A 26488-nucleotide genomic window follows, 5' to 3' on the forward strand; every position below is an offset into this window, starting at 1 on the left:
TTCAGATTCTCATCCCCTTCATACTCTTCAACATCCTCATCACTTCCAAGTAAATTTTCCATAAGGTTATCAACAAGCTTATTATATTGTTCATCATCATTAACATGTGGGGTGTTGTAGCATCCTTCAATATGGTCATTATCCTGAACCCCAATCATCTCATCCCCTACATTAGCAATATTTGAAGTAAATGGCTTGTAGCATCCTATAACAACAGGGACCATTTTTGCAATTTTGTCTAAAAAAATATTAAGACTTTTTCCAATTACGCTTTAAAAATTAAGGGCTTTTATAATATTAGTCCAATATAAATAGAAAATATAAACTATTTACGATGCCTTATTTTAGACAACACTAGAAAATGGCCACCCGTGGTGTTGGTGACAATTTTATTGATAACTGGGACTTAAAAACCCATGCCAAATACAAAAATGAAACATGGTTTTACATGACTATTTATGTTCTTTTTTCAATTTTGCAATGAACAACACCACCTTCACATGAACCCAATCTTCAAAGCTATCAAGAAATATAAAAAATGCATATCTTCCACGACGGTTGAGGAGTAAAGCACCACATGCTATCCAAAATCCAAAAGTGAAACCAGTGGCCCCACCAATATAGAACCATACATCAAGTTCATCTATACCTTCACCCTCACTTTCACCAATGCTATGTTGTGTTCCCGATTCTTCATCTCCAGGACATTTTTTGGTAATGGGAGGTCCACAAAGCCCTAAGTTCCCTTCGTATCTTGAAGGGTCAAAGGACTGAAGTTGTGTGCTGGATGGGATTCTCCCTAACAAGTTATTGCATGACACGTCTAGGTAACTCAATAAGGTCATTTGAGACATGCTTGATGGTATTTCTCCTGAAAACTTGTTTCTAGATAAATCCAAAGTTAAAAGATTTTTCATCTCACTGATGTTCCATGGGATCTTTCCAAGAAGAGCGTTCTTTGACAAGTTGAGTGCAATCAGCTCATCAAGATTGGTAATCTGATATGGGATTTCCCCAGTTAATTTGTTGCTTGACAGGTCGATGCTCCTCAACAACTTCATATTACTTCTGATGAATTCACGTTCAGTTCCTTGCCACTGGATCATCACATGGTCAACATTATATGAATATCTTCCTAATGAAATGCCACGATCTAAATTCTGTAGTTGAGAGACTCCTTGTTGCACCATGATCGTAAGATTACTCAAACATGAGGGGATGCTTCCATGGAAATGGTTCACGGACAAGTCTAGAATTTGAAGACTTGCTAATTGACATAATTGTAAAGGGATGCTTCCAGAGAAGTTGTTTGATCTTAACATAAGAACATACAACCCAGATAAGCTTTCCCCAATCCAAACAGGCAAATTACCAGAAAACTTGTTGGCCCCCAAATTCAATGACTTTAAGCTCGTGCAATTCTTAACAGACAAAGGAAATTCTACAGAGAAATCGTTCTTGTATAAATCCAATGCCTCTAGCTTAATCATAGATCCAAGAGAGGCAGGAAGCCTTCCAGAAAGATTATTGTGTTCTAAATTAAGAACTTTTAGTTCTTTGAAATGCCACAAACAGTCTGGAAGTTGTCCGCTTAGAAAGTTATGGGAGAGGTCAAGAATAACTAAAAAGCCATGGACAATCTGGCATAAAAAGGAGATTCCTCCAGAGAGTTTGTTTCTGGAAAGATTTAGTAATGCCACAGTGGAAGAGACATTAGTTATTGGACCATCAAAGCTGTTGAAGCTTAAATCTATCACTGAATTGTTATCAAAATTTGATGACAGATCTGGTAGTTTGCCGCTTATGTTGTTGGAAGAAAGATTCAGGAATATCAACCGGGAAGGCCATGAGTCCCAAAACTCGAGAGGAATAGTATCTGAAATACCATTATTTGCAATATCAATACTGGTTAGATTTTTCAACTTTTGAATCCATTTGGGGAAGAGAGGCCCCAGCTTGCAAGAGCTTAGTTGAATATATTCTATATGAGAATGGTTTGACATGTAATCTGAGGAAGGAAATTCTTGGAGTGAGTTTTCGGAAAGATCAAGATATTCAAGGTTGGGCAGTTCCCACAGTTTCTTACTTATAGTTCCTTTTAACTGATTCTCAGAGAGGTATAGATCTGTTAGGGATGTGAACTTTTGGATGTCATCAGGCAATGACCCTGTAAATTGGCTGCTTTGAGCAAACAACCATTGTAATGAAAGCGATGTGCATCCAGACAAGTTGTTGAGAAAATCAGGAAATGTGACTACAACAGAGTTCCTATCAAATCTCAAACTTACCAAACTACAGAGGTTACCAAGATATTTGGGTATCCCATCTAACATGTTTCTGGAGAGATCAAGATCACTAAGCTTATTGCTGGTTAATGGGAATAACCAACGATACATGGATGAGTTGAGATTGTTGTTACTAAGAGAAAGGAATTCAATAGATGAAGAAGAAGAGTTGAGAAATGAAGAACACGGATACATGACTTGTGACAGCTCACATCCATCTAAACTTAAAAGCGAGAGTTTCGGGAGACTGAGAATAACATCTACCCAATGATTTGTTTTGGCCAGTGAAATCCCATCCATTCTTAATCCCTCCAGATGAGACAGAGGAGACAACCACTCAAGGTTCTCAAGTCTACACCTTCCAACATTTGAAAGGGAAAGCCATTGCAAGTTGGTGAGGTTTCCCAACTCTGGAGGAATGGTTCCATAAAGAAAGTTATCGGAAAGGTCAAGCTGCCTTAATTCAGTCAAGGAACCAATGGACCTGGGAATGGTTCCATTAAGATTATTGCCGCCAAGGTCAAGGTGCCTTAATTGAGTCAACGAACTAATGATCATGGGAATGGTTCCATGAAAAGAATTTTCTGAAAGATCAAGACGAATCAAGTAGGTTAAGTTAACCAATGAATGGCTAATCTCACCTACAAGACCACAGTTCATCAGATCAAGCTCTGTGACATGACCACCTGTTTGGTTGTTGCATGTTACTCCACTCCATTGACAGCAGTTGTCTTGTTCAGCTGTCCACGTAGAGAGGCGATCAGAAGGGTCTTGAAGGAGAGATTTGAAATGAAGGAGACCATCTTTCTCCTTCTCAAAACACTTATCATCTCCTCCTCCCACTGCTGCCAATTGGTTGGCAGTTGCAGTCTCAAGACAAAGCAAGATAAGTGAGAATATTATAAAAACACAACGATGCATAATTTAACTGCAAATCTTGGTGATTTTTTGTTTGTGATGAAAATTTGAAGATGCCCCATGAAGGTTTATATAGTGCTGCCAACTGTGAAAATGAAGGATTCAATAATTCTCGTAAGAACGGTAGCCGGTAGGAACATAATTCTTTTTTCCTTCTTTTTTTTTTTTCATCAATATGAAAACCTTTTTTAAGGCTAAAAAATAATAAATTATGGATTTTTTTTAATAAAGTTTTTACACTAAAAATTAAAAATCAACACAATATTCATCAACGAAATAAGGTGCTATAAAACACTTCCTATAGCAACATCGATATATATCTATTTTTACGTCATAAAAAAGATATTTTGGAATATTTGTTTTTACTTTTTGAAAAAAATAATGCCCTAATAGATAAAAAAAAATTAACAATATTCATCAATGAAAACATTATAATAAAAACTTTGTATATCGATAGGGATGTCTATTTGTACAACATAAAAATATATAAATTTGGGTCTTTTTGTTTTTATTTTTTCGAAAAATAATATTATCTTAAAAAATAAAAGATAACAGTGATTAGGCATATTCATCAACAAATGGTTTATTATTTCTCATTTTTACAACTATATTCTTTTCAAAAAAATATATACTAAAATTTATTATTTTTATGCTCTAAAAAAAGATATCAATAGATAGAAAAAAAAAAATGTTCAATTCCTACCATTTATCACAAGAATTATCTTTCTTGCGTTTACACACACCTTGTGAGTTGTGATTCGTGTGGAGCATAAAATCTGTATTTTCCTTTGAAATAGAACAAAACTATAAGACAAATTAGAAAAGAAGAATTGAAACAAGCTGCCCCAAATCAAACACTGTGTGGGGCATAAAGGCCTTATTTTCCTTGAAATAGAACCATTCAAACTATAAGACAAATTTAAAAAAAAAAAAAAAAAAAAAAAAAAAAAAAAAAAAAAGGACAATTGAAATGGATAGCTAGCCCCAAATCAGATGTTCAAAGACTTTCAGGTCTTTGAAATTTGTATTTTTCCTGTACACATCTTTTTTCATCTTGTGATATCTTTTGCTCCTCATTTTATGTCATACAAATCCCAAAAAACAAACTTATAAATTCAAATACACTAATCATTCAGCAAAAAAGACAAATGGTAAATACTTAATGGGTTAGTGCCTGGAAACAACCATATACAGCTAGCTGTCCAGATCAAGTGCTTAATTATTAAGCCTATTAAGTCATAAAGAATCAGCCCCTAAGGGCCTAAGTGCTGAGTGATAAATGATGAGTCTCCAGAGAATGTATTGGATAAAATAAGGCTTTTTTTTTGTATTTTGGATTGAATGAACCACTCGAATGAGAGAAAATGACCATTTTACCCTTCTATCTAAAAGTGACGTGGAATAATAAATTGCTGTTTGTTTGAGAACTATATATTGTGATAGGAAGGCACCGGTCCAGATCCATAATGCCACATCTACGGACCCGATTCAAAGATGGATTAACTTGGCCCAATTAGAGTATCCAAATACTTGACTGCTTGAAGTTGTTTTGGCCCCACGTTTTTATTTCACAGCATTTCTGTTGTTTTCTATTATAGTTTTATTTGTTTGAAGTTGTCAAAGTAGTAAATTAGTTATTTGGATTTCCACAAGTGTTGGAAACGTGGGGTAGAAGTGCTAATGTTTGTGTCTTTCTTTTCACACATATGTACTGGAAAATTGCAAGGAAACTGGCTAGAGATGGCAACCGGGGCGGGGAATACAAATAAACCCCCATTCCCACCCCCAATGAGGACTGGAATCCCCAACGGAGAAACACGGATTTCATTCTCTTTTAATATGAAAACTTTCACATATGGAAAAACTCCAAATTTCAATTTTGCCAACATTAGTTTAACGATTTTATAAAATATAAAAATACCCATAGATTGCATAAAAAATATAAATAAATTTTTTACCAAGTTTAAATACATACATGAAAAATCAAGTAGAAAAATAAAAAGAGAAAGAAAATTATACACGAGTTTAAATTAGATAAAAGAAAAAAAAAAGTATAATTCCAACAAAGTAATTACTAATGACTTAGGTTACTTGGATCAAATTTTATCTATTGTAAATTATACTATAAATATACGTTTTGTATTTTATATATATATATATATATATATATATATATATATATATATATATATATATATATATATATATATATATATCAGGAGCGGGTCCAAGGTCGGGGATTAGGGGTATCCCCATCCCCACATTTTTATTCGGGGATTCCCCATCTCCGGTCAATTTGGGGATTCCCCAGTCAAGACGGGTGCAGGTTTTGGGTTCCCCATCGGGTATGGGATTTTTGCCATCCCTATTTGGCAGATCTGATTTTCCTAAAATTTATTCTCTGTACTTGGAGGATATTTTATTTCGATGCTATTCTAACCTTTTGGCAGGCTAATCTAAATTCTCGTGGTGTGGCTGCATCGAGAGTTTTGGTTAGAGATTTTGCCCAACTAAGTTTTGTGGAGTTGGTGATCTGAATCGAGTATAACTATCTGACCTAGAAGTTTCTTGTTATGAATTATACTTGATAAGTCTGCAAGTTAATAGATGATAAGTATTTTATACTCTAGGAAGTTATCTTGTTTCCGTTTTTAATTTTGGTAATTAGGACCTTTTATTATTTGAGTCGATTTTAAAGTCTTTGTTTCTTGATTCGAGTCTTTTGTTTATCCCTATTTAAAGGGTAGTCATTCATGAAATAAAATAGATTAGTTTAGTCTCCTGCAAACAGGAGGCTAGGTTACAAGGGAGTGCATAGCTTCTTCAAGCACTAGCATTGGTCCTATCATGAGGTCTAGATCCCAGGTCATATGAATTCTTTCCCTACAGATAGAGCAAAACCTTTTTCAAAGGATCGTTTCCCCAAAACAACAAATCAGAATGCAAACGAGTGGTTATATTCACAAACATTGAATTAAACCCCAATTTAACAAGGGTTCATGCATCTCATATTCCCCTTCAGTTATTAGATAACTTATGCTTATGTCTAGTTAACACAGTTCTTCCAATCCTAAGCAGATTTAATATCCTAAACGGATTTTATAGAATAAACCCAATAAACAACTCTACTTTATGGAATCAATTAAAAAAAATGTCAATTTAAACAAAAACGCACCGCTCAAAGTCAAAACTCAAATTTTAAATAAATAAATAAACAGAGAAACATCATTCAAACAAAAAATGTAGAAAAAAATCGAGATTGAAAAAACAAAGAAGATAATAGAGATGATTGAGAAGGACTACCTGAAATGGTCCGAAAACTTACCTGACGGAAGACCGAGGCGAGAACGACGAAGACATCGCGGGACAGTGATGGAAGATGGAGAAGAATAGACCATGTGGATAGAAGTGAACGCGCTGACAAAGCAAAAGGCCGTAAAACCCTTTTTTTTTTTTTTTGCGTATTTTTTGCTAATTAATAATCTCTTTGCAACCTTTTTTTTCTTTAACGTTAGATGTTGTTGTTTTTTTCTTTTTTTCGGTTTAATTAAGAACCAGATTAAAACTCGTGTTAAACGCAGGGATCATATAAAAAAACATAGAATTGTAAACATATATTATATCATAGGAAGCATGACAATTAAAAGTAGGTTACCATAGCTATTTTAAATTCATTAACATACATTACAATAGCTATTTTAATTTCATAACAATTAAAAGAATAAATAAAAAAAAACTAATAAATCATAGAATAATATAAAGTATTAAAATAGTTCATTAAAAAAAAACAACTATGTTCGAATGCAAATTAATATATATATATATATATATATATATATATATATATATATATATATATATATATATATATATATATATATATATATATATATATATATATATATATATATAATCACTACTATCTACTTAACATAGTCACTGTATCAAAATCATAACGGATTGAAAAAACTTGTTGAGAATGATGTGTCGGAACCACATACTCAATCGTATTTCCTTTAAAGAAATATAGGGTATTGTTTCTATAATCCCACCATTCATGTGCACTTTCATTGTAAGTACTAACATCTACTTTAACCCACCGATTGTGAATGAAAATCCAAATAGCCCACAAACTATCTCCACTTATAGAGGGATATCCCAATTTTCCGTGAAACTTGATTAGTCTCGATGCATACAGTTTTAATTCATTAAAAGTAGAAGGTGCAAATATGAGTATATGTTCTTCTGAATAAATATCAAATCGCAATATGGTATCATTAGATAATAAGAAGTATAGATGTGACAACCTGAAATTTTTCCCGTCATTTTAACCTCTTCTTTCGTTAATAAAACTCGTTTTATTAAATTGTTTAGTTAACCTTTTGGATTAGGTTAATTACATTGGGACTTTGATTATGACTTCATGAGTGCCCAAGTGAATTAGAAACACGTGAAACACCCTCAATATTCCCTTGAAAAAATTTAGTTACAATCAAGTCAAATTACGACCATTTAATCAGGTACGACCATAAGCCCCGTTTAACGTCGGTATTGGGTAGATTTCCACCGGGCCACAAACTCAACCCATATATAAGGGATTGAGTGGTCACATTGAAGCCTTTCCCACTCTTAACACCCTCTCTCTACAAAGCCGATTTTGATCCAAAAACGCCCCCTTTCAAGCTCCATAATCGTAAGTAATCTATCCTAGTTTGATGTTTAGCTTGTTATACATGCAAATTCGTGTTTAAATCATCCAAAAGCCTCAAATTTATGTGTTTACGGCCCAAGAACACTCTTGGACCGCAAACACCCATAAGTGGGGTTTTGAAGCCCCAAAACCCTTCCAAATCCCTTCTCGTGCTTAGCTATGACTTAAGGACTTGCATGTATGAGCTTAGAACCCCAAAATCATATCATATGGAGAGTAAACATGATTTTGCAGCCCAAGAACACTCTTGGACCGTAAACCCCTCTTCATGGCCCGTGAACACCTTTTAAGGTGTTAAATTTGCCCTTAAGCACCTCCTATGGCTTGAGATAATGTCTAGAACCAACCACCATCGAAGTAGGACCCTTAAACATCAAGCAAACCATGACCATGAGAGATTACGGCCGTAAACCCCCCAAGGATTGGTCCCTGGGCCGTAAACTCCTCTAAGGAGGTCAAATGGTGCCCTAACTTCCTTCCATGGCTTGTAAATTGGACTAAAATCATGTGTGCTTAACCTAGAACCATCAAAACACAAAAGGAGGGGACAAGTAAGAGTTTACGGCCGTAAACTCTATGTTTACAGCCGTAAACTCCCAAAAATGGTCCATTTGAGGACTTAACCACTTCCTATACCCTAGAATTGAACCTAGCCTAATTCCACAAGTGTTGTAAGGTCTTTAAACATCCAAGAACACACCACCCATGAGTTTACGGCCGTAAACTCATGGGGACATGGTCATTGGGCCGAAATCTCCTTTTAGTGTTTACTCTTGAAGAGTAAACTCCCTAACTAGGCCATACACTCCCTTATTGCAACCCAATAGCCTCCTAACACTTGACCAAAGTGTTTTTCCGCACATTAGGATGCTTATACGTGTTTGATTAGTGTTATAATCACTAATTATATGTAAACATATGTCTTTATATGTTATTAGGTCATTAAGTGTGTTCAAGTCTTACTTGACACCGAGCACCTAACCGACACCTCCATCTGATCCACCCGCAACAGGTGAGTTCATACCCCTGAAATAACCTTTTAAATGATTTTAACTGCTTTTATAATGGGGAATACAAATTGAACTGTACAGTTATTAGATAAATCACATGTGATTGATAACTGTATAGCAAAATGGATTTTTTCATGTTAAACTGTTTTATCCAGCTTAAGATTTTCCAATATCGCTTTCAACTCTTGTTAAAATATGAATTTCTCTTTTAGATTATAATAAGTATTCGAAAGGTTTTCCGAAGGTTTTTCAAAGGTTTTCAAAGTTTGTTTTATAGAATGACATCAAGTCAAACTCTCTTGTTGAAGGTTTTTCCAAAGGTTTTCTTCACTTAAACTATTTTATCAAATCGTTTTCGAAAGCTTGTTTTATAAACTGATATCGAGTCATAAATTCTTGTTTATAAAGTTTTTCAAAAGTTTACCCAAGTTTCTATTATGCTTTTATCTTGTTAAATGCATGCTCGTATATGTATAGTTATATAAGTAGTGTTTAAAAGACTTAGGAAGGCTGGCTCGCTTTGATTCCTTTTCCTTGTTTGGATGTGGCTTCGGGGTATCAGTTATCCATCCGAAGGTCGTTTAAACATTTAGTTATATATCATGTATACATGTATAGACATAAAGGTTTCCATCGACCATTTCATTTCCCTTGGGTAGCAAGGGCATCCTCCCATTCATCATTCATATACCTGAAACATTAGTAACTATTATAGGAATAGTTAAGAGATTCTATTTACTCTTTCCAGTACGGAGAATTCCAAAGGAGTCAATTCATTCGTGAGTCTATATCATTATTCCAATACTTATAATAGAATTCGAAATATGAGATGCATCTTCGGGACACGGATTTCACCGTTGTCAAGTTGGTAACCAGAGTCTCCTGGAGGGAGAGCGGGCATTGTGTGTATAGATCTATACGGGACCGACACTTCCACACCCTGACTGCTAGCTACAGTCCCCGGCCGACCAAGCCAAGGGGTGACAAATGTCACATTCATTCTGACGCTTGCAGGGCGTCAAGTATTCTATTGTCAATCAGTATGGTTACGAGTATTTGTATGTTTACCTTATAATTCATGGCCTTAAGGTAACAAGAATTAACACAGTATTTTTGAAACAACCCACTTAGGATTACCGGATGTTTTAGACTTTGCGAGCTGTGTTGTTCATTCGATACTATCTGGAGTCTGTATTTCCTTGTTTTAGAATTTTCTAGCTGTGTCGTTCATTTGATACTGTCTGGAGTTAGTGCTTCCTTTTGTTAGACTGAGCCAGACGTATCATTCATTCGATACTCTCCTGGAGTCTATGATTTCTTTTGCCTTAGTCAGCAGTATTACTGTTGAGGCATATGTTATTTTTCCCCTAGTATTTTTACTCGTGATATTCTCATATTTTCTTTAAAGTCAACACCGTATTTTGGTAATGAAAGTATTTTGGGGAAAATTACTCCTTAAAACATAAGTTTGTTGGGTCTTGGTAGAAGACCGCTTTTATTTAGAAAATATAGGATTTTCGAGAAAGAATTCTAATACTTTGTACATTCTAAACTACTATTTTCATAAAGTTATTTTGAATAAAAATGTGTATTTGTACAAATGACACTAAATACTTATGGACTCACCAGCATTATAAGATGTTGATACTTGCTTTCAAAATAAATTGTATTCTCTAGTCAGCGATAGACAGGTACATCCCGGGAGCTTTTGCGGAGACAGCCTAGTACTGAGCTGCATCTATATTATTCCTTATATTACTTCGATATTACTATGAAATGTAACCTATGTAAAATTATTACTATTAATGCAATGGTTGTTGTACTTTGATTACTATACTTCATATGTTGTGATACTTGACATGATGCCATCCACCCCAGAACATTTCCACCGTTCCGGTTTTGGGGTGTGACAAATTGGTATCAGAGCATTGTTTATAGTGAGCTCAGTATATCAATTCATAAAAGATATACAGCCTATAAATACATAGGGATAAAACACTCTGACCAAGAATTATACTTTAAAATAGGGGTGAGCAAACCCAAACCAAAAAACCGAGAAACCGACAAAACCGAAACCGAAAAAACCGAAACCGAAGCAAAACCGACGGTTTGGGTTTGATATTTTTAGAAACCGAAAAATCGGGTTTGGGTTCGGTTTCTAACCAGAAACCGACCCATCCAACCCAAGAAACCGACCCATACTTAAAACCGACAAACCGCCCCAAGAAACCGACCCATCCAACCCGAGAAACCACCCATACTTGATTGTGTTTTAGTTGTAATAGACTATTTCAGGCTTTAGTTGTAACTTGTAATTGACTATTTGTGTAAGAATCATGTTTTTTGAAGTACTTAACTTAAATTTGTTATTTTTTGAAGTATCTAACTTGTTGCTTCATTTATGGAAAATGGGTTAAAACCTTAAACCCATGGGTTTAAACCCAGAACCCGTGAGTGTATGGGTTGAACCCAAGAAACCGAAAAACCGCCCAAACCGACCTCAGAACCCAAGAAACCGAACCGACCAGAAACCGATCCTATTGGGTTCTAAAAACCAGAAACCAACCATTTATGGGTTGGGTTGGGTTTGAGTCCAAAACCGACCCAAACCGACCCATGCACACCCCTACTTTAAAATATAACCATATTTTACCAAAGTATAAGAACATCCAGAATCTAAACACTCGAACAAAAGTATCACAAGAAGAACAAAATAAAAGTCTTTGGATGTTGACCACTACCGTCAAACCTGGGCAGTTACGTAATCGTAAGCTGGAATAAATGTAACCTGATCAACTACATATATTCAAGATGCGACGAACGTGTGCTTGGGAGTGATGGTGGTGTTGCAACGAGTCTGAAACTTACCAACTAGGAATGCTAGATCCAAACATAAAGTTTAAAATACTATGGGAGTATTTTGGAATACTAAAAGACTCACATTAATCCCAGAATCATATTCAGAAGTTAAGAGTCAAACAAGAAATTAAAATACCATAGAGGTATTTTAGGATCCATAGATAACCTTGTGTGGAAAAACTAAAAAGATCCTTATTGATATACCTATGATTACAAAGGGTATACTTCCAAGGATATATATAATAAGGATCCCATAGACTAAGAATGTGTGGTTTCACTCTACTTCCTTTTCCTCGTTGGGATGTGGATATAGAGTAGTATCACATATTCGAAGGCCTATCGGATCTAGGTTATATATAATTTGTGTACCTTATGTAATTTTAGCAAGACTCGATATGGATCACCCAGTGAAATGTTAATAATCTCTTAGGATTTTCTAGACATTTCCATTCTCGCATGAACCCTGTAGAAAACCTTATCCATTTCAGTGTTCGACAAAAGAGTTGATTCAGACCCAGAAGAAGTTCATTGAGAAGATTTCCAGTTCGGAAATAAATGAACTAGGACGAGACTATTGAAACGACCAAGTGCCTATACCTTTTAGGGACACTGGTGGGAAATCCGCCTGAACTTCCAAGATTTCCAGTCATCCATCATGAAGCGATGACACTCAGGGGCAGAATCAGGAGTAAGACAGCGCTGACACTCAGATTCAGAATCGGAAGTAAGATGGAGTAGAGGTTTGATATGTCTACGCGAGAAGAGAACCCTAGGTAACTACCCGAAGAAAACCAATGTTGATCCCAGTAAAGGATGAGAGGTAGACAGAGGGAGCCAGTACATGGAACCCGAGAAGTGTCTTTTCCTCGTTATAGTCGCGCTAATACACCCATAAAATAATACAATTTAGTGAGTTAGTGATTACACTACTCACACTATGTGTTAGGTAAATCGCCTTTTCCCGTCGCAAGTAATACGATTAGATCGGATTTCAAAACCTCGATCGAGAATGTTTAGCCATAAGTCTTCATGAGCCTTTCTTCCTGCAGTCTTCATTCCGAACTCCCCTCAAATCTTTCCAAGCCGGAGAGTGAACTTTTCCAACATAAAGATAATTTAGTAGGAACGAGTCCTATCTTATGGCTTTCTGATACTCCTACTCCTACCTTGAATACCTGGACTACATCATAGGGATGTAGGTCGACACTCAGATAACCAATATCCGCGGCGCAGGAAAAAATTATGCCTATTATAGTAAGGATAGATACGTCTAGAGTTAAACATCGTCTCTCATCAGCTTGTGTTCCTTTCCGTGTAGGAAAACCATGCCTCCGAAGAAACGTAACCAATCCGCTGGCAAGAAACCGACTCTCCTATTCGATGAAGCTACGTTCCAAGCTGCAGTTTCGGCAGCCGTAGCAGCTGTCATGGCTTAACTGAATGCTAACAACGCCAACATTAGCAGGAGCCCTATCGGGAATCCCGATCTAAGCAATGGACAGTAGCAACCAACACCTGCGTATCCAGCCACCCAAGAACCTCAACCAACTCCACTGAAGAGAAAGTTCAAGAACGAGGAAGGAAGTACCTCGGTTCAAGGACCTTCTGCTTTCAAAATAACTTGTATTCTCAGGTCAGCGATAGACAGGTACATCCCGGGAGCTTTTGCGGAGACAGCCTAGTACCGAGCTGCATCTATATTATTCCTTGTATTACTTCGATATTACTATGAAATGTAACCTATGTAAAATTATTACTATTAATGCAATGGTTGTTGTACTTTGATTACTATACTGCATATGTTGTGATACTTGACATGACGTCATCTACCCCAGAACGTTTCCGCCGTTCCGGTTTGGGGTGTGACAATACGGCACCGCCACTTGTAACTGCCTCATCAGAAACAAGATAAACAGATAATGGTAACCGGATATTTTGAAACTCCCTGGGCCATTGCCATGTAATAGATGAAAACTCTTACGACGGCATAATATTTTAATCTTAATATAAATTCTATTCGAGTACCTAAAAAACTACATTATGGTGTCCATGCTTTATAGTATTAGAAAAATAAATAAAAAAATTCATACATTTTTTGCAACTTTTTCATAATTTGCATGAAAAGATCTATCAATCTTTTACTGGTCAAGGATTTAATCTCCCTCATCATACCAAAATCATTGTATATTAATGATTTATGATTCCTTATTCATCCGAGCCAATTGCAAGGTTTCTAGGATGAGGATCAACATGAAAGAAACTACCAAAGTAAATTATAATAACATAAAATGTACTACATATAAACTCTTACGATGGCTTTGTGTATGACAATCGAATGACCTTGAAATGTAATGGGTTTGAACTGATAACTACCAAAGCAAACTTTGATGCAGTGTGTGTGTGTATATATATATATATATATATATATATATATATATATATATATATATATATATATATATATATATAGAGAGAGAGAGAGGAGGGTTCAATTGAGAAAAAAAAAGTTGATAATGGGGGAATCATTCTCAGTCACTCATTTATTTTTTCCGCAAAAGCCTCCGTCGTACCAGCAAAAATGGGAAATGAATAGATATGTGTTTTCCAACAAAACATGTTTCCTTAAACTATGCTAATCATTACCTTAATATATACAAAAACATAGTTTTTTCGTTTATTTTTTTTTTAATTTTTAAATAGCTATTTTTATCGAAAAATGATTTTAAATATACCAAAATTCATGATTTTTTATTCTCTACAAATAAACATCCATATTGATATAGTTTTAAGATAAAATAAAAAATTTGTTTTTTTGTTTTTTTTTTTTTTTATATTTTCAGCAAGTGAATAAAAATGAATTAGGTTTTCACTACAGTATATTCGTTATTTAGTTATGAATAAAAAGTAAGATTTTTTTTTTACAATTTAAGTATCATTCATATATGAATATAGCATATAATAAACATAGTATATTCATATTTAAATATTAGACGATGCATTAACTTATGAATATTACATAGTATATTCACTTGTGAATATTAGATAGTATATTCACTTATGAATATTAGATAATATTTTCATATCTGAATATTACATAGTATATTCATTCGTAAATATTAGATGATATATTCACTTATGAATATTACACAGTATATTCACATATGAATATTACACAGTATATTCACATATGAATATTACAAGGTATTTTCACAAATATATATATAACTTTTATATGTTATTCATGAATAACATACAGAGTTGCATATTTGTTTTTTTGTTTTAATAATCATATACTGAGAAAACATATTCATATATGAATATAACGTGGTAATTTAGTTTATGCATTTCATCAAACAGTTGGAGTGCATAAAATTTAACATTTTTTAAAAATGTTAGAAACATGATATTTTGACTATTTAAATCTTACAAAAGAGTAGATTGATAGAGACTTATATGAAATTTTTCAAAAAAAAAAAACGATTTGATCTTTTTCTAACCTCAAATTTGAAGTTTTATTTGATAATCGATGTTGAATGAATGATATGAAGTAGATTTTTGTTGATTATCGATGATGTTGATCTAATAACGTTGGGAGTATAATTAATCATAGATGTTGAAAATCTGATCGTATTCAAGCACAATTGAAGGTTGAATTAAAAGAACCAAAAACGAATTTTTGTTGTTAACTGTTGAATCGTGTTGATTATTGACAAAGATCGATGATTGATTAGCACCGGATGATGTTGATGATGGTTTAATTGAAGAAATCTGGATGATCGTTGAAAGTTGGAGAAGAAATTTGGATGATGAACGATGAATGAGTTTGAACTGTAATCTAATTATCTACAGATACATATTTGAGATCGAAGGTTGTTATCATATTTACAAGTTTGCCACCGTATCTTTTTATGCTTAAATAAAATGAGTGGCTGAGAATGATTCCCCCATTCTCAATCTTTTTTATTTTCTCATTGAACCCACATCTCTCTCTCTCTCTCTCTCTCTCTCTATATATATATATATATATATATATATATATATATATATATATATATATATATATATAACTTTACTATCTTATAAAAGAAATCCCACTATTTCTAAAAATAGATTGAATATAATAATATTATTTTTTTAAGACGTTCAAATCATTAAGCTAATAGTACAAGTAGTCATCAATAAAAAAATATTAAATTTTAACATGTGTTTTGAATCCTTATATTTCTCAACAAATTTTATCTCCTTCCCTAAATTTCGGATAATTCAAAATTTGAAACCATCAGAAAATACATGTTGATTCAAATATCTCTCCTGCAGATGGCTCTTTCTTAACAGGTTTTTATTTTAATCCTTACTTGTAATTGATTTCATCATTTTTAACTTTTTGTATTTTTATCTTATAAATATATTGGGTGAAGGCTTTATTATATCAGGTTTGTTCCTAAAAAGGTTTTACTATGTTTCTTTAATATGTTGGCTTTGCAGGTTCATAAAACTCAACCAAGAGGGCCAGTTAGAGCATTGTATTATCATTAGTTTGTATATGTTGGCATTTTACTTTTGCAATAAAGAACGTTTAAACATAAGATTTGACATGATTAAGGTAGTTTGTATATTTTTCATCTTGTTTAGTCTAAAAATGAAACCTTTTTCATCATTAGTCCTTATACTATGAAGTTTCATCACATGGACTTCCTGATTACGGTGATTATTGTCCTTATTATAAGGTTCTATATAGATTTTGTTCAATATTTTAAGGTTTTGAGAACCTAAATCAATATGAATCCTTGAATTAGATACCATTGTTGAAAATGTTTTAATTTGTGACCAAACTTGGTTTAAAATCACAATGAACAAGTTGACACCTGAGTATTTTGGCCTTCTCAAAGGCCTATTTATTGACTTTTGAATCACAACACCTAATATTCTAAAGGTTTATTTTTATAAACTATTATTTATATATTTTAGCATTTTACTTAGTAGGACATTAAATTAATAAAGGAATTAAGGAAAACGAAGAAGAAGAAGGAAAAAAAAAAAAAAGAGGACGATAAACAGGTACAAGTGGTTTGGGTATGTATAAATGGAAGTAATAACCATTTAGGGGGTGTTTGGCAAAAAAAACTTATTGCTTATTAGTTTGTTAGTTTATAAGTTAATAAGTAAATGTAGGGTAACTTATGAAAAAATGACATATTAGAGGTTCCCCACCGGAATAAGTTATTTTAATCCAAACACTTTTTTAACTTATAGTGATGTGGAACCTAGTAAGTTGTTTTAAAAAAGCTTAGCCAAACACCCCCTTAATATGGTATGATAATGCTCTTGAAAAATAGATGTCATTTAATATTCATTTCTCGAAGTGAACGCAAAATGGTTTTAACTCTAAAGATATCAAATTATTCGCCGCCCGCCGCTTTGCGCGGGTAGACGGCTAGTGTGTATATATATATATATATATATATATATATATATATATATATATATATATATATATATATATATATATATATATATATATATATATATATATATATATATATATATATATGAAGGCTACGAAATATTAGTTTGAAAATGAGTCAAAAGCATTAATTGCGAATGTAAAATGATGGTAAATATTAAATAAACGATGCATTTTTTTAAAATTTTTTTATTTGATTTAAAGTTTTGTTAAATATAAAAATCATGAGACCTCCACATCTTTAAAATCGGATAACCGAAATTTTTTAATAGTAGACTTTTCATTTCAGATATACAAAAAAATTAATACAAAGTTACAAACACAAGTTCCTACAATTTAAAAAAAAATATAATTCAAACACGTCAATTTTAAATTTAAAAACAAACAACATATATAAATATTTATATTTAATATGATATTAATAAATTAAAATTAAAAACGAAAATAACTTGTTTTTCATACGGATAGATTATTAACCCTAGATATTTTAGGAACATTCACATATGTTTGTTATTTATCATTTAAAACTTACAAGTTGATTCAACAATCAATAATACAGAGTATAAAGTGAAAAAGTGAAAACGATGAAGACAGAGTTTTCAAAAGAAAAAACGTACCTGATCTTGAAGATCTAATTTTGAAGAGAAAAGAAGACGTGGAAAATAACAGAAAACAGTGAAATTGGCGAAGATGACGGCAACAATGGAGGACGGAGGTTCGGAGAGTAGTATGAACGGGTGCCAGTCAGGGACTCAGTGAGTCAGCAACAGGTGCAAGGCTAAGAAGATGGTGAAATCGGATACTTGGGAATGACAACTAAGAGGGATTGGTGAGGTATGTTCTAAAAGATCAAAATAATGAGTTTTTGTCCCTAATTTCCTATATATTTATAATTGATTCGTGATATATTTTTTCCTGATTTTCATAATTTTTGTGAGATTTCTTTCTAATTTTTATAAAAAAAATCCTCCGTAATCTTGTACGTTTTTATATTTGTTTATGATCTGTATGCATGATAGCACTAAAAATCAGCATCGCATCTTCAATTTTTTGAAGAATAAATCTCGATTTTGTACTTGAGTATGATCACGATTGCAACATTTTCGCTCAAAATCCCTGAGTAATTTCCAATCAAATCGCTATAAAACTGTTTTCATGTGACAAATTACATAATCCATCAGCAAAAGCTTCAACGCAAGTTTGGATTTTGACAGGGGCATCATAATAAGAATTTCTTGACATCTATCTTTGTGTGATAATGCATTTGCATCACTTATTTACTTATTTTAAAATCCTTTAACAGTAATCATATCATCTTTATTAACCCTTATGAACTAATTCTATCAAAATATAAAAGAGCTTTGACTTACTTAAACAAAAAAAATCTTTTTCTGCCAATTTTAATCCAAGTTTTTGACTATTATCTCGAGATGTATGCTTCCAACACTGCAATTTGACATCCAATGGGAAATCCGTGAGTGATCCATGATATGTACAAGAGCCATTATACATAAAATGGAAAAATAGGATTGTCTCAGTGGCTGCAGATACCAATGTATGCTTGTTAGGGAAGCAGAAAGAGATACACTTGGCGATACACCTGTCAAATATCATGGAAAATGGGCACTCAGACGTATGATGTTCGGTGGAAATAAAGTAGGTTGTTATGTATCCAACATTTTTTTGGGGTTGTTTCTTTATAAAGTATGATGTACTTACAGGGGTAGATTGGTCATTTTACAAATTTCATATTATAATGTGGCTAAGTTTTGTTTATTAACTTTAGGTGTTCATACCAAGGGCACTTGTTGATCTTGCTGCAGTAGTGTCGTCTGCATTGTTAATGAATGAGCCTCAATGGGTGGGTATAATTGTCAAACCAATAAATAATTCCCTAAAAGGAGCTGCTTTACATATTGATACTGGTCCTGGATTGAGGATAGAAGAGTCATTTCCCATTGAAATGGAGAAATACGGATTAGAGGATAAAAAGAACGATAATGATTCTGTTAAGGAAATTACGAAATTAACCTTGAAGAATGGTAGCATAGAGTTGCCTGATTGGGCAAGTAATATAGAGTGTTTTATGGGTTCTAGTTCGTGCCATTAATGAAGGACTTGCAAGAGGAACATCTGCAGGTTTAGTTATTACTCTTATTAGAATAAGTTACATTTCTGTTCCCTGTGTAAATGAGGAAGAACATCAATAAATGGAAGCTACGAAAGAGAAGAATAATAAATATTTTTGTAAAAAATGACAATGTAGCATAAAGTTACATTTCCATCCTTATACATGTTTCTTTCTCACCCTTTTGGCTTATACTACTGGAACCCATTTTCTCACGAGTTTGTTTTCATGTATGGTATATAATAGGGAGGACCAACCAGAAAAAAAAAAAAAAACTATGGTTAATTTAATTTGACATTCCAATCATTTCAGTTTTCAAGGGTGCTTGACATAGGTGTGGTTTTGCTTCAACCTAATTAAGTATTGATTAAATTCAATTATGTATTCTAATTACATATATCTTTGTTTAGCTTCAAAGATCTTGTTTTTTTAAAAAGAATTACTAACATGTTGAAGTCTGATTATGTTGAAATTTAGAGCTAAAAATCGTGCCTTCATTAAATGACAACCATTGCACATAGAATTGTAGAAGTTCAGGCAATAGTTGAATCGGTGCATGATAAATCAGGGTTTGTGAAAGTTTTGTGTATTGTATGTTTCTTGATTCAATGTATTTTCTACATATTTCAATAATACCAATAATCCTGATTTTTTATAATTATTCTTCAATATTTATATACATTTGTATTTTATTTATGCGTTCCTCTGCGTTACCAATAATATGAATTTTAAATGTACGTTACCAATAATATGAATTTATTTACATATAAGAAACAAAGGAAAATAATTGTTTATTCAATAAACAAAAAGCTGTCTTTTGCAGGTTTTAGACTTTGGATTGTTTCATATGTTTATTAAATTAACACATTTGATTTAAGGGTGTAAAACATATAAAGAAAACACAATCAAGGACCCCGATTATTTAAGATGATATCATAAAAAATGAACACAATAAAATTAAATATGATAAAGTAACATAAAGACACGTCGTTTTATTGATTATATTGATATGTCTAAATAAATAAAAAGAAATGTATGATTATCTATAATCGTTGAAGGACCTCCTTGTACACAACATTTTTTGTTTTATTGGTTTGACGACCTTCCTCATCACATATGAGTACCTTCAAGCCTTTTTTACTTGTCACGCGAGATACAACTACATATAACTAACCATGAGTAAAGACGGGTCTACATAAATACAATCCAACAGTTGATAATGACTGCCCTTGACTCTTGTTAATGGTCATGGAAAAACAAACAACTACGAGAAATTGTCTCCGCTGAAAACGGAAGGGGATTCTTTTATCAGACGGAGCTAACTTCATGCGAGGTATATAAGTAGTCTCATTGAAGAATCTACCAGCTATAATGTGTGCCTCAATGACATGTTTTCCAAGCCTAACTATTTGTAACCTTCTACCATTGCATAGACCTTTGGTTTGGTCAATATTACGAAGCAACATGACCGGAACACCTGTTTTTAATGTGAGTTTATGGTTGAGAATTCCAAATGCCTTAAAAGCATTCAGTACATCCGAAGAGTAAACTGATTCCTCAAAACAATCTGCTAACTCTGTCTCACATAAAGAATCCGAACTCAGATAAGTTTTCCCTTCGTCTTTCATCAATCCTAACATGTAGTCATTGATAGCATCAACTTCTTCATTTGTAGGAACCAAAATAGCCTTATCTTGAAAATATGATGGGTCATCAAGATGGTTTTCAAAAGAAGGATAAATGGTCGATACAATTGAATGAATATGGTCACCTGTAGAGCGAACGATAACATCTTCTGGAAATTCAACTTCAGCTTCACCATCATTAGGACCACCAATATTACCTTCACCAATTTTAAGAATCCATTTTGAAAATGCTTTTGTCTCATCCAAATCATTAGTTGGACAACTAACCTGAAGCCTCATGTTTACTGTTAAACGTAAAACTGTACATTAACTCCATAATCTTGATGAATGTAACGATGCTTGCACAATATCCGAACGATTACCTCTTTGTATTACTGGAAGAATTTGTCTAAAGTCACATCCAAATACAATGGTCTTGCCGCCAAACGCTTTATTCCTGTCAGATGAACAGATAATGTCTCTAAGCGTCCTATCAAATGCTTCAAAACAATGACGGTGCATCATCGGAGCTTCATCCCAAATGATAAGTGTCGCTTTGTTCAGTAGTGCAGCAAGATCACTGTCTGGCGCAATAGATCAAAATGAATTATCGGTCAAGTTAATTGGGATAATAAATCTTGAATGCGCTGTCCTACCACCAGGGAGCAATAATGCTGCAATTCCACTTGAAGCAACGTTGAGAACAATTTTACCTTTGGATCTAATAGCAGCAAATAAGGTCTTCCAAACAAATTTTTTTCTGGTTCCTCCGTAACCATAAAGGAAAAAGACACCACCTTGTTTGTTGTTAACCGCATTCATAATGGTGTGATAAACATTTTTTTGGTCGACATTTAATTTGGAATACAAATCTTGATGCTCAACTTCAATAATATCAGGATTATAGTTAAGCTCATCTTGAATTAACATATTGCATGACTCTTGAATGTATCTATGATTAGGAAACGACATGTTTGGTATTTGCTTCAAACTCAATCCACATCTCAATAATGATTTCTCGATGTATGACAACGTAAGGTTGAAAATTGCATCCTCTTTTAACTTCAGGCCTGAAAATGAAATAAACAACGAAATTATATATAGTTATAGCTATGTAAATGGCTTATGTTAAGACCTTTATAACGACTATAAATGATGTAATCGCGACTTGCTTTTTTGTCAGTTTTACATGCATAAGGTATAAATGATGGAAAACGAACAATTTTTTGTGAAAATGGCAAAAATAATTATTGATTATGTTTTATGTCAAATTTGTGCATAAAGGTCATTTTTAAGCAATATAGTTCCGTTCAAGGACCATTTGTATATGAACAATAATTGGGTTGTTTTTAAATCAAATTAAAATGTAGGGTAAAACGAAATTTTAGGGCAGTTAATACAAATGTAGTTCGTGACAATTTAAATATGACCTTTTGTTCAATAGTTTTTATCCATTTTATTTAAAGTTGCAATTAATTGATTTTCTTTTCAAGAATAAATTAATTAGTTTGAATTAAAAATAAGTATAAATTAGTGTATTTACCTTTGACGCCGATTTCTTGTTCACGAACGTGAATGACATCATCAGAAAGACATTGCTATGTCTCTTCAAAAACATGAGCAGACCTTGACAAACTATCTGATGTAATCAACATAACAAAGAGAGACCGGCAGAAAGAAGTTTTGGCCCAATGATGTGTTTCTTTTATTGACGAAATGTACTCTCTATCATCATCTAATAGACCAAGCGCATAGCAATCATCTTTGTAAGACTCATGTACAGTGCCGTTAATTGTTCTGATATCTTCATAGCATGTAGGACCCTTGATTTTGTTCAGCAAAATCCCTAGGTAATAAATGTCACCAGACTTGGGAGAAACATGGTTTAATCGACCGAGTGCCTTGGACTTGGTTTTTCTTTTCATCCATATCTTATCTGATTTATTCCAAACATATTTAGTTGGGAATTCAACATTTGATAATTTTGTGCATCTTCATCATGCTTGTTACATTCCATCCAAGCTAAAAATTGAGAAGCAGCGACAGTAAGTTTAGAAACAACCTGATTAACATGTTGGTTTTGTTGAAAAACAACAGGTTGTTTGTGTTCGAGGTGAAATGACAACCTTTCGACAGACGGTGTTCGATAATGAATATCATACCCAAAAAGCCTCCAACATGCCTCACATGCAGAAATATAACGAAAGTTATAGAACTCACCAATTTCCTCATGGTCGTTATTTTCTATCTGTTGTATCCTCTTTTGTGTTGGATCAACAATAGATGCAGTTATCCTATCCGGTCCTTTTTAATATACTTAAAAAGATACTTTGTCGATCCAACTTGGTTACACCACTCTAGATTCATGTGAGCTTGATATTGTTTCAGAAGGATCTTGTTATATGGAACAACATTTCTAAAAAATCAAGAAAAATGTCATAAATAACATTAAATGATAATTTGAGGTTAACATAGTAAGAACGTAAGAAAACATATATAATGAGTAATATGTTTTTATAGATTACATTATCCGTTTAAAAATAAAATATTAGTACAATTTTAATTTAACTTGTTTGTTGATATTTATGTATTTAAACATATAATAATATATTTCATAAAAACAAAACAAATTTAAGGAATTAATATTTAATAAATCAATGAAAAGGATTTGTGAATACCTGTTGTCTAAAGAAACACCGTTTTTAAGGACATTATTTCCATCGTTACGTCTCCGGTAAATAGGATAACCATCTTCATCAATATATGTATGATCGGTAAATTCCTTTGGAAATCGTTTTGAACATTTTCCTTTTTTCATACACAGCATAAATGGTTGATCGTTGCCACAAGGTCCGTGTATCATGTTATCACAAACAATCTGATACAAATCGGGTTCACTATCCTTGTCTGGCAATTCAGCACATATAACACGGTTTATGTCTTTAGGATTTGGAATTTTAGAATTTTTTTTTTCCAAAAACAGACATACATGACAATGTGGTAGGCCCCTCTTTTGAAACTCAATCGTATATACAATTGTGTGAGCAAAGAAAGCAACCAGGGTTAAAAGATAAAATTATCAAAAAGTTATAATGTTAATGAGTAAAAAATATATAAGATTGATACCTCCAGCGACTTCACCCAAAGTTTTTTCATCCTTCAATCGACTGATTAATGAATCAAGTTTAATTTTGAAAATTCGTGTCAGAATATCTGGCCTGTCTTCCGGTTTAAGATTCTCGGCTTCAACAAATCTAATGACTTTTGGCCATTTAGGATTACATGTAAGGGTTAAAAAAAGATCTGGATAACCAAACCACTTAACCAGAGTCATCGCATCTAAGTAGATTTGTTGCATGTAACGACTGCTGCTGGTAAAAGAAGATGGTATAATAATACAGTTTCCCATCAAAGAAGCATCTTCAATGCCATCTTCAACTGCCTGGGCCAAGTTGCGATAAGGTGTCACGCGTAATGTCGGCTGGTTAAACCTAATATAATTAAGTCGTTCATTTTCAACCATTGTATACGAATCAACCAGACACTATTGCAATAGTTTTCTTGAACGTAATATCAATGATATTTCATCTGTTCTCTGTTGTATACGATAAGCAAAAAACTCTCGCATGGTCAACCTTATTCGTCCATCAGATTTTGGATCTTCAACACCACGATGTAGTATATCCACTCGAAATCCATCTTCGGCGGCATAAGGGAATAATAAAGAATATTGAAGTGCAAGATATTGAGGATGCAACTCATTAATACGTTGAAGTTGTCGACTTTGCGTTTCAAATACGATATCCCTCGAATCATACCCATCAATGTCACCTATAATGAGGGAAGCTACCTCATTTGTGGTAGGAAGATTATACTGCCTACCATCATTTTCTCTTGACCCAATCAATTTCAACCTAATACGCTCTGTTGGATTTGAACTAAATCGATCACGTGCCATTCTAAATTGTTTAACCAGTGGATTAATGAAATCCAATAAGCCCATCAACTCTTGAATAGTCCAGAACTCAAGAGAAAATGGATTTGCCATGGACTCATTAGATGTGGTCTTTTTCTTCTTATTAGACCTACAATAACATAATAAAAAAAATAATTGATATAAACTTTTTGTAGTAATATATGTGTGTGTATATATATATATATAAATTAATGGAATTATACAATATAGGGTATTCACATACTCACATGATTTGAATCTGTTTTGAACCTCATGATCTGTATCATATATGTACAACTGGCAAAATCTTGGTGATTCACCCTATTCAGGAAGTAAGCTGCCTGCAATATGATAATTTTGGCCATGCATTCGAAAAACATAAGGACCACCACCTGAGTTAATGGCGTGATCAATCTTTCTAGCCATAGATGTGAATGCGAACATCATATTGTATCGACGTATATTATGTATAAAGTTTTGACTTTTTTTTTTCAGAAAGACCGCTATATAAATCAAGCAACAACTGAGGTGGGTGAATCAGACTGGGTAGTTCAACTTTTCCATTGTAACAACAAATGGAATAACATGTTTTCTTTAAATCCTTATTTCCTCGAATTGCTTCTCCCTGCCACACCTTAGCTTTACATACTAAGCAAACATATACAGCATCTCCAGAATCCAAATAATCTATAAATAAATAAACAACTTTACTAAATTATATTTGTGGTATGCTTTAAATGTAATAGGGTAATGGCATTTTATTTGTCATGACAAAAAATCACTGGTGTGGATATGATACCTTTGCGTATTCCGATATATTTACTATGATTGTTATCGGTTACATCATTCTGAGCATTTGAAGTAGAAGGCATACATATTTGTGTCTTCTTTTTTGTATAAATTGGTCTGCCTCTTTTTTCTTTTCTTTATAGTTAACGTTGGCACCAACTGAAAAATGTGTAACTGTATGTATGAATAAAATATATAATAACACAACTGAATGATGAAGTTGGTCATTATTAATAGATAAATGATCAACTTGAACAATATGGCTACCTGAAGGTTCAACGTAATCTTCATTCAACTCAAAAAAATGGAATATCTTTTGTATTAAATTGTTTCCGTTTCGTTGTTGTTGAATGAGTTGTGTTGTGCTGAATTGTATCTTGGTTGTTGGAAAATTTTGGAGCACTGGATTATCTGGATGCTTGTATGTTCATTTGAATTAGATGAAGTATATGGTAGGTTTAAAATTGTTATTTGCTTACTTTAACGGTTAATATTGGAAATATGTAATTGTGGTTATATGATTTAAGATGTGAATGTAAATATAATATTAAAGAACTTAATATTAACTTACCTTGACCTGTAATTTCTGAAGGTAATTCGGTAAACTTTCGAGCAACTCGACAATTAGGGGGTATGCAGAAATTATTTTATGAAAATGAAAATTTGTATGATAAATTAGGGAAATATATAAATAAAATATATGAATTTAATACACATAATAAAATAAAATAAAATAAAGCAATA

General features: G+C 33.1%; 2 protein-coding genes and 1 pseudogene across 2 annotated transcripts; 1 reads left to right on the forward strand and 2 right to left on the reverse strand.

Annotated features, from left to right (window-relative positions):
• Positions 1 to 355: 355 nt before the first annotated feature.
• LOC111903356 (receptor-like protein EIX1) lies at positions 356 to 3253 on the reverse strand. Its single transcript, XM_023899134.3, has one exon. The coding sequence runs from the start codon at positions 3204 to 3206 to the stop codon at positions 453 to 455; it is 2754 nt and encodes a 917-aa protein (XP_023754902.1). The 5' UTR covers positions 3207 to 3253; the 3' UTR covers positions 356 to 452.
• Positions 3254 to 17767: 14514 nt separating this feature from the next.
• Positions 17768 to 19556, forward strand: LOC111903321 (trafficking protein particle complex II-specific subunit 130 homolog). Its single transcript, XM_023899092.3, has 2 exons — positions 17768 to 18903; positions 19034 to 19556. Exons 1-2 carry the CDS (start codon positions 18805 to 18807, stop codon positions 19355 to 19357), a joined length of 423 nt encoding a protein of 140 aa, XP_023754860.1. The 5' UTR covers positions 17768 to 18804; the 3' UTR covers positions 19358 to 19556.
• An 862-nt stretch (positions 19557 to 20418) lies between these two features.
• LOC128126815 (uncharacterized) overlaps positions 20419 to 26488 on the reverse strand; it is a 7421-nt pseudogene continuing 1351 nt past the window's right edge.

The sequence above is a fragment of the Lactuca sativa genome, chromosome 6 (assembly GCF_002870075.4).
Source record: "Lactuca sativa cultivar Salinas chromosome 6, Lsat_Salinas_v11, whole genome shotgun sequence".
Lineage (NCBI taxonomy): Eukaryota > Viridiplantae > Streptophyta > Magnoliopsida > Asterales > Asteraceae > Lactuca > Lactuca sativa.

Excerpts from the sequence above, each read along its gene's own strand:
- LOC111903356 (XM_023899134.3), bottom strand. The coding sequence starts at position 3,206 with ATGCATCGTTGTGTTTTTATAATATTCTCACTTATCTTGCTTTGTCTT.
- LOC111903321 (XM_023899092.3), top strand. The coding sequence starts at position 18,805 with ATGCTTGTTAGGGAAGCAGAAAGAGATACACTTGGCGATACACCTGTC. Across the intron at positions 18,904-19,033 it reads TGATGTTCGGTGGAAATAAA|GTGTTCATACCAAGGGCACT; the intron begins GTAGGTTGTTAT and ends TATTAACTTTAG.